This window comes from Protobothrops mucrosquamatus, unplaced genomic scaffold (genome assembly GCF_001527695.2).
Source record: "Protobothrops mucrosquamatus isolate PMUCROS unplaced genomic scaffold, P.Mucros_1.0 scaffold5539, whole genome shotgun sequence".
Taxonomy (NCBI): domain Eukaryota; kingdom Metazoa; phylum Chordata; class Lepidosauria; order Squamata; family Viperidae; genus Protobothrops; species Protobothrops mucrosquamatus.
In genome coordinates, this window is record NW_015391394.1 from 52483 (window position 1) to 62148 (window position 9666).

At 38.0% G+C, this 9666-nt stretch overlaps 2 protein-coding genes across 2 annotated transcripts; one reads left to right on the forward strand and one right to left on the reverse strand.

The window, feature by feature from the left end:
- Positions 1–1616: 1616 nt before the first annotated feature.
- Positions 1617–2552, forward strand: LOC107299823 (olfactory receptor 1038-like). Its single transcript, XM_015829167.1, has one exon. The coding sequence runs from the start codon at positions 1617–1619 to the stop codon at positions 2550–2552; it is 936 nt and encodes a 311-aa protein (XP_015684653.1).
- A 2603-nt stretch (positions 2553–5155) lies between these two features.
- LOC107299829 (olfactory receptor 1019-like) lies at positions 5156–6130 on the reverse strand. Its single transcript, XM_029286881.1, has one exon. It carries the CDS (start codon positions 6110–6112, stop codon positions 5156–5158), a length of 957 nt encoding a protein of 318 aa, XP_029142714.1. The 5' UTR covers positions 6113–6130.
- Positions 6131–9666: the final 3536 nt, after the last annotated feature.

Below are 9666 nucleotides of genomic sequence, written 5' to 3' on the forward strand. Positions count from 1 at the left end.
AAAATCTTTTATTCATATATTTTTCTGAAAAGCAGAAAAATTACACATTTGCACAAAGCTGTTTCTCTTTCTCAGACATAATTGGGTTTTCAAGGTACTAATAAGTCCTGCTTCTTTTCAAGGAAAATGAATGATATCCCAGTTATTGAAAATTTATTTAGATGTATTAGAAACTGAGTAGGAAACTGAGTACATCCAGCCTCTTGTCCTCAGTTCATTATTTATGCCTTTTTGGATCACTGAAACACCACAATAAATATTTCCTGCCTTCTGATAAGTTTTAAAAGAAGAACTGTTTAAGAGTTTGGTCAGGGAAGTTATAGAATTTGATTACAGGGTTCACATTGGCATTCCTAATGTTCAGTGACACTTATTTATTTTTGTGTGTTTGTGTGTTATTTTGTGATGCAGCAACTTCATGGAATTTAGGGCTAGAGAGTAAGGATATGATATAACCATAGCTTATAAGATTTACTTTTTACATTGCCTTTAAAATTCTTAGTCTACTTCTACTAGTTCAAAGATCTAGTAGGAAAAACAAATTCAAGACTTGAGAAATATACTGTAATTAGATTAATTTTTAAATTACATATGAATGTGTATGTGTGTGTGTATATAAATTGCTGAAACTTAACGATGCTTGGAGATTTAACGAACCTTAAGTAGGAACCAGATTCAAGCAATAATTTTTAAAGTCTGGGATTCACACAAACCTGAGGAAGCTATTATGTTGATTTTGGTATCACTACCTTGTTATGATAAGCTTGCCCTCACTAAAAATGAATTTCAATGCAGTTAATTTGTGCAGCCTCCAATTTTCTTGTAGTTGTATTTAATCTTTCATATTTAACTATGTATAATAAGGATTTTTTTGAATAGGCACTACAGTAGTGTGTTACTCAAATGGAAGTTCATTTTTGCTTACTATTTTCAATGCAAATTTCCTTGGAGTGTTTTCATTCACTGTTCTGCTGGTTCAGCTGATTCCAGATGAATCATATGATTCCTTTACATAATAATATAATATTGTGTTAAGCAGGATGAGAAATAAATACTGTCATTCACTTCTGAGAATTTGATCCAATATCTTCCCAGTTTTAATCCAGAATATTGATCTCTATATGAAATCTGGGTCCTTCCTTCCTTCCTTCCTTCCTTCCTTCCTTCCTTCCCACTTATTAAATTAGTATTATGTCTTGCCACATTCTGTTTGTCATGTTGTCTTTTGTTTAATATTGTGATGCTTTTATATTTATTTCATTTCAGAAATAAATTAACATTTTATAGTTTATGAACCTATATCATTGTCTGTCTGTCTGTCTGTCTGTCTGTCTGTCTGTCTATCTATCTATCTATCTATCTATCTATCTATCTATCTATCTATCTATCTATCTATCTATCTATCTATCTATCTATCTATCTATCTATCTATCTATCTATCTATCTATCTATCTATCTATCCATATCAACAGATCTACAAAGACACACAAATCCCTAGGTGTGCTGGCCAAGAGCAGTAAAGGATACAGTGATGATTACTATATCAATTTTATAATGTCTATAATTTCTTTTCAGATTTGCTAAAGAGGGGAGACCACACACTATCAAGCAACACAATGGCAGGAGAAAATAATAGTATAGTAACAGAATTCTTTCTGATAGGACTCACAGAAAATCCTAACTTGGTCCCTGTTTGTTTTGTTATTTTTCTTCTGATGTATCTCATCACCTGTGTGGGAAATCTTGGGATGATTAGCTTGATCCAGATTGATTCTCGACTCCATACTCCCATGTATTATTTCCTCAATAATTTGGCTTTTGTAGATTTCTGCTATTCCTCCACAATAACTCCTAGAACACTAACAAACTTCTTAACTTCCAAGAAATCAATTTCTTTTGCTGGTTGCATTGCACAATTGTTCAGCTTTGTTCTTACAGCCAGTGTTGAGTGCCTTCTTCTAGCTGTTATGGCCTATGACCGTTATGTGGCAATTTGTAACCCACTACTCTATACAATCATTATGACTAAGAAAGTTTGCACCCAATTAGTAGGAGTGACTTACATAATGGCCTTCATTCATGCTCTTGCACAAACAATCTCAATCTTTAGACTCTCTTTCTGCCACTCCAATGTTATAAATCATTATTTCTGTGATATACCTCCACTGTTAAAACTCTCTTGCAATAGAACATTCATCAATGAGATTGTACTTTATACGTTTGGTACATTTCAGGGTATTTTCACCTCAGTGCAGATCTTCATCTCATATATATACATCGTAGCCACCATTTTGAGGATCCGCTCGTCTGAAGGCAGGCATAAGGCCTTCTCCACATGTATCTCTCATTTGACAGCTGTCTTGCTCTTCTATGGCACCACTGTTTTCATCTACGTCCGACCCATTTCAAGCTACTCACTTGGTCGTGATAAAATTATCTCTGTCTTTTACACTATGGTGATTCCCATGTTGAATCCCTTAATCTATAGTCTGAGGAATCGGGAAGTGAAAGATGCATTGAAGCGAATATTAAGCCGAATAATGTTACCTTGAGAAACACCTGTAATCCACATTTGTGCAAATTGTAATTGTAATTTCATGCGTGATATTCCCAATTGTTCAGGAATTCTAATGAAAAAGAAATACTAACTAAAACATTCAAAATATTTCTCATTTCTGTTATGTACAGGTTTACAGGCTTAATTGAGCTAAAAACTGTCCACTTATTCTTGCTTCTCCTATGAGCTTACCCATGGCCTAAACTGAGGAGGAGTATTGTCATTCCCTTGTACCCAGTTCCTTAAATGTTCCTTAAGATACCCATATGCTAAAGAAAAAAGAGGAAGGGGGGATTTCTTCTCTTCCTTCCTTGAGGTCCTTTGCAAAAAATAAAATAAATAAATAATTATATGAAAATCAGAAGACAGATAATATATTTATCTACATAAACAGTTCTAATAATCGCTCCTAGATTATCCTAATACAAAGGAATCCTCTCCATCTAAAGACATCATTCTTCAAATTATATTAAATGTGAAAAAAAATCAGTTGCTATACTTGAATTTTAAAGAGGCACTGTTTTATGGTATTCACAGATGAAACACAGTCTGATTTAATTAGGCATGTCAGAAATGAGGAGGTGATAAGCCACCTGGGAAAGCCAAGGGAAAGAATTAAAACAATTAAAAAACGAAAATTAGAATATTTCGGACATGTGAGGCAACACCCAGAAAAATACCTCATACTCCATTTAATCCTCCAGGGAAAGATTGAAGGCAAATGAGGTCCAGGCAGAAGAACATTGTGGCTTCAAAATCTAAGGGACTGGCTTGGACAAAACTCAGCGGCACTTTTTCGTGCGGCTGCTGATAAAAACAGGATTGCCAACATGATCACCAACGTCCGATAACGGATATGGCACAACAACAAGAAGAAGATGTCAGAGACACTATTATTGATTGCCTCTAAACTGGAATAGGTAAAGATGACAATGATGATCATAATAATAATTATAGTAATAATAATTACTAATGCAACACTAGTAAGCCCAGAGAATGATGTATCTCAGCATAAAGAGTTTTGCGTCCTCTTCATAGATATTGTGTTAAAAGAAAGATAAAATCAAAGTATCATGAAAGCAGAAATTATAGGCATCAGAAATTCACTTCAGGAAGGAATAGCAAGCAGCATTCCATCAAAGGGACATAATTTATTTTGGAAAATTTTAAACAGAACTAATCACTGGGATGAGTCTCATTTATTGCCTAGAGAGAAAAAAAGCCTCTAAAATGATTTGTAAAACAGGATATTCTTTATTTTGGGAAAGTTTTTAAGAATTGAAGTGGAAAATATTTTATTCTTTCAGTATATTTGCTAGCCAAGTAAGAAGTGTGATTTATTGGCAGCGTGTAAGCAGTACTGATTTTTTTAAAAAGTATTTTTACTTTGGTGTTTGAGCTTTAATCCCTAAAGAACCCATTCTGTTCCTAATTATCTTTCTTAGAAGGGTAAAATAATCTTTGAAGTACTACTGCTTGCTTCAAGTCTTGGTTTATCATGTCATTAATGATATATGTATATTATGTTATACTAATTTGTTTATTTGACAATTTGACAGTACATCAATAGGACTATGTGGACAGGTCCAGTTCTATAATCATACTTGCCTTATTCCTGCTTCAGGATTGTCATTGATGGTGATGTGCTGGAAAGGGAGTGTAGTGAAGCTGTGTGTGTGTGTGTGTGTGTGTGTTTAATCAATCACTTTGCTTCTCACACATTGCACATGCATAATAAAAAACATACCATCCAACAGTGGAGTTAGAACAGAGTCAATAGAAGGATGATAAGGATTGGCTGGGGTTGGGGAAAGTATTCAATTTACTAGTTTTTGATCAATTTCTTGTTAGTAAAAGATCTTCCCCAATTAACTTCCCCAAATGTTGCAATTTGTCACTCTGAGATTAACAATCTTATTATGAATGTATTTTACATTTATTGCAATAACTTAGATACAGCAAAATGAATCTCCGAAAGGTGTACACAACATTTAAAGACTGAATACAAGAAAAGCAGCTATTATCTAAAGATGAAGCAATAACATTAGAAGCTTAACAGTATGCCAACCAGCTTAAAGTAAAGTTCTGTGTACATCTGTGTTTTGACCTGAGCACACTGGAAACACAGGTACCTCCTATGAGAAAGCATTCCAAAGAAATCAGCATAAAAATGCGCTGTAGCAAATCTATCCATTTCTCTTACTGGAAGGAGGACAGAGAGGGACTTCTGGTGACATACACACAAGGTTGGGTTGATAAAGTAGAGAAATTAGACCCATAGAATGCTTCTGCTTTTGCTCTTCCTTCCAGTGACCTTCACCAGGGTTCCTATTACCTCTTCGTTCGTCAGATTGAAGATCATGGAATTCAGCATAGGTGTGAAAACACAGCAGAACAATGAGACAGTTTGACACCCCTGATATAAAGATATTTGTTTAAGTACTTGTTTAATTCTTTCAGAATTTAATTGAAATATTTGATATCTCTTTAACTAGATTTTAGAAAATTAATATATATATTATCATCTGTAACATACTGTGAGATATTTAGCTAAGATTTTTGTATATCATTTCCCTAAATGGACCCATTTTCCAGTTATTATAAAACAATGTTTCTTCCTTTCCAACTCCATATACGGCCAAGTGATTTTGACACAGCATTTTTCACCTCCTTGTTCCTCAGGCTGTAGATCAGAGGGTTGAGCATGGGGATCACGACTGTGTAGAACATAGAGGCCCATTTGTCTTGGTCCATGGAGTAACTAGAACTTGGTCGGAAGTACATGAAGAGTATTGTCCCGTGGAATATCCCAACAGCTGTCAGGTGAGAGGCACAGGTGGAGAAAGCTTTGTATCTACCCTCAGCGGAGCGCATTCTCAGGACTGTACCCAAAATATAAGCATAGGAAACAAGAATCATCCCAATGCTGCTTCCTTCAATGCAACCAACAAAGGCAAATATCACTATCTCACTGATGTAGGTATCAGAACAAGAAAGAATGAGCAGTGGAGGTTCATCACAGAAGAAATGATTGATAATATTAGATCTGCAGAATGACAGTCGAAATGTACAGGAAGTATTTATCATTGCATTTACTGCCCCTATAAAATACACAAGAGTCACCAGTTCATGACAGGTCCTTTTGGACATAATGATTGAATAGAGAAGTGGATTGCAGATGGCCACATACCTATCATAGGCCATTAAAGCCAACAAAAGACACTCAACATTTGCAAACAAGGCAAATACAAGCAGTTGTATAATGTACCCATTGTATGAAATCCTTTTAGTTTCAGCATATAAATCAACCAGCATTTTAGGAGCAATGGCTGAGGAATTACAGAGATCAGCAAAGGAGAGGTTACCTAGGAAAAAATACATGGGGTTGTGAAGTTGGGGTTCAACACAGATCAACAAAATCATTCCAAGATTCCCTATTACAGTAACAAGATAAACCAAGAAGAAGATAATAAACAGAGTGCACTGTATTTTAGGATGATCTGTGAATCCCATAAGAATGAACTCTGTTATTACAGTCTGATTTCCTTTATCCATGATCTTTCACAATGGATATTGGATCCAGGATAAGAGATGAATCCAGAATTCTCTTCTGTTTATATCCTGAGAAAGAAAGCAGCATGTTTAAAGCATTTCATCAGTATAGCTTTTATTTGAAAACTATTCTGAAACCCAAATTTTACTATAAACCCTTGTAAGGTCACTGGCCCTTGAGAAATCATAAAAATCCAATCATGAAAACTCAAGCAGAGGCTTCTTAAAGGTACAACACTTTATTTTCGATCGAAATAAATCGTGGGTGGGAACAAAATCTGAACACTGGCAGCAGTTGCGTTCAGAAGTGCCACATCTTAGAAAGTTAGTAGCATTGCTTTATAAACGTTTTTAGCCAATCAAAATCAGACAATAGAGTTATTGCAATATAGGGAAGACATCAATCATTCCTGTACACTCCCTCATTCCCTCCTTCAGTACATCACATCCATGTACATGTTTCCCATGCTTGTATGAAATTGGTCCCTGATGCAAATGCTGATTACAGAAGCAAGATAGCAATAGTCAGGCAAGGTTACACAATTTGTTTCTTTTTCTAGACCCAGTTACAGAATCCTTACACCCTGTACTAACTATTATAATGCCAGTCAATAAGATTTTAGCAGTGAAGAGGACTTCCAGTCCTTCGTGGTAGTGACCGGTTGTGGGCTTGCAGATTCTCTGCACCCCCACGGCTAATTTCCCCCTGCCTGGGGACCCTAAATGGGTCTAAGTCGCCCTGGAGAGGCGACAAAGAAATAAGGGTGCTCCAGTGATTCTGGAACGGCGGTGGCCATTCCATTCAGCTTGGGATTTAGGATTAGGATTTAGGATTTATTATATTTATACCCCGCCCTTCTCCCGGAGGACTCAGGGTGGCTTACAGCCAGTTTAAAAACAGTGATACAAATACAAATACAAAATTTAAAAGAATAATTAAAAATAAATATTTAAATAGGCCGCTTCTACTAAAATTTAGTTAAAACCAATTTAAAATACCCCTAGCCAGTCCTGCCTGCTGAAACAACCAGGTCTTGAGGGCGCGGCGGAAGGAGGGGAGATCCGGAATCACCCGGATCTCTGGGGGCAGCTCGTTCCAGAGGGTGGGTGCTCCGACAGAGAAGGCTCTCCCCCTGGGGGTCGCCAGCCGGCACTGTCTGGTTGACGGCACCCTGAGGAGGCCCTCTCTGTGGGAGCATATCGGTCGGTGAGAGGTAATCTGTGGCAGAAGGCGGTCTCGGAGGTAACCAGGTCCAATGCCATGGCGCGCTTTAAAGATGATAATCAACACCTTGAAGCGCACTCGGAAGGCCACAGGCAGCCAGTGCAGCTCGCGCAGCAGCGGCGTTACATGGGAGCGGCGAGTCACTCCCATCACCGCCCGCGCGGCCGCATTCTGGACTAACTGGAGCCTCCGAGTGCTCCTCAAGGGGAGCCCCATGTAGAGAGCATTACAGTAGTCCAGGCGGGAGGTGACAAGAGCATGGGTGACTGTGCGCAAGGCATCCCGGTCCAGAAAAGGCCGCAACTGGTGCACCAGGCGTACCCGGTAAAACGCCCCCCTGGCCACAGCCGTCAACTGGTCTTCCAGTGTCAGCCATGGATCCAGGAGGACCCCCAAATTGCGTACCCTCTAACCCTCTAACCTCTAGTCTTCTAACCCGACAGGAGAAAGGCTGGCTGTATTGCATCGACCAGTCCAAGCTACTTGCAACCAAAGTCCAAAAGCACTAACTAGCACAACTGTGAACAGCGTGCTTCAAACTGGGTGAGGAATTTGATCTTCTCTTTTCTATTCTACATTTAATTTCCTGGAAAAGATCCCCAAGAAGCAAAATACCTCTAAAAGGGAAGGAGGGGGATTTCCGCCCCACCTCAATACTAACAGATGTGGCAAATTAATCTTTTTATGGAGGATCAAAATATATGGAAGTGAAATAAATATAAAACCTGAATTTTAAAACTTAAATCTGGAGAAACCTAAAATTGTTTGAATGGTTTAAGATTCTCATTCTAAAGACAATTGTTCATTTTGGAAATCGAAAAACAAATAGTTGCTGACACCTAGTGGTGGATGAAGACTATGACAGCTATGCCTTTAATATAAGAGTTGGCAAAACCTGGGAAAAGCTAATATATGTTTGTGACCTTCAAAGCTTTAACAGCAAAGAACAGCTGTGACAAAAAAAAGACAATAATGTGGGCTGTAGACAAAGAGAGAATTATAAATTTCAGAAAAAAAGCTTTTTTGAACTATTTGGATTACAAATATCTATTTAATTAGGACTCTAAAGCTATTTGCAGAGAAAAGAAAGGAAGAGAAAAACTCAAATTCTTGGCCATCATGGATCAGAGACATGTAGAAAGAACATACCAAGAAAACATAAATACTTCACAGGAGGAGATATATAGTTTACTGCAACTAATTTCTGTTTCCCAGAAAACAACAACAGAGAAGGAGCAGATAAAACAGATAAATGGATATAGAATTGAGAATAGAGATTTAAAGATGGAACTTAACAAAACAAGGAAACATGATTTAATCCTAGTGGAACAAAATTCACAAGAATTGAAAAAAACAACTTATCCCTTAAGACTACAAAATAAATCTCAGGACAAGAAAACAGATTGGATAAAATGGACTGTAGAGATGTCAGGAACATCAGAGAGAAAGAAAATGATAAGAGAAGTGGAGAGAAAGAAAAAGAAAAAGATTTTCAACAAACATGGAAAGGCAGAAGTCCTGTACAAAGACACTTCACCTGATTTACTTTTTATATCTACAGCAACATTTATGAACATACAGGAAAACTTTTTGATTCAGCAAAATACATTGATTAAGAAAGATACTGGGCAAAGGAAAAAGACTAAAGTGGAAACCAGGAAAATAGATGATGGGACTTATCAGAGAGAATACTTAAAAAAGAAACATTTGTTTGAATATGGTTAAAGAAATAGAAAAGTCTTGCAATGTATATGTCACAGATCGGCAACCTGCAGCTCCGGAGCCGCATGCGGCTCTTTGAGCCTTCCCCTGTGGCTCCCAGCCTCCTCTGCAATTTGCAGACAGAGACAGAGACAGAGACAGAGAGAGGCACTTGCGCTTCCCTGCTTCTCTCTCTGTCTCTGTCTGTCTCTTTGTGTTTGTGTTGTGTTGTGTTGTGTGTGTGTGTGTGTGTGTGTGTAAAAGAGAGTGGACTCACGGTGTTCTCCGAGGAGTTGAGAAGCTTATTGGGCGGAGCTCCTCCCTTTGCTGCATCTCTGCAGGAAGCAGGAAGCAGGAAGGGCAGGAGAGAGCTAGCTAGCCCAGCTATGCTGACTCAGGAATTCTGGGAGTTGAAGTCCATGAGTCATAAAAGAGCGGAGGTTGCCTATCCCTCAGTTTGTTGGAGAACAGCTTGAAGCCAGCTTGCCAGGTGAGCAGAAGATTGGAGGGGGGGAGAGAAAGAGAGAGGGAGAGAGAGAGGAAAGAGAGAGAGAGAAAGAAAGAGGGGGAAGAGGACTGGCAGACCAAGGGCAGAAAGAGAGAAGGTGAGGGAGAGAGAGAGGGAGGGGGA

Excerpts from the sequence above, each read along its gene's own strand:
- LOC107299823 (XM_015829167.1), top strand. The coding sequence starts at position 1,617 with ATGGCAGGAGAAAATAATAGTATAGTAACAGAATTCTTTCTGATAGGA.
- LOC107299829 (XM_029286881.1), bottom strand. The coding sequence starts at position 6,112 with ATGGATAAAGGAAATCAGACTGTAATAACAGAGTTCATTCTTATGGGA.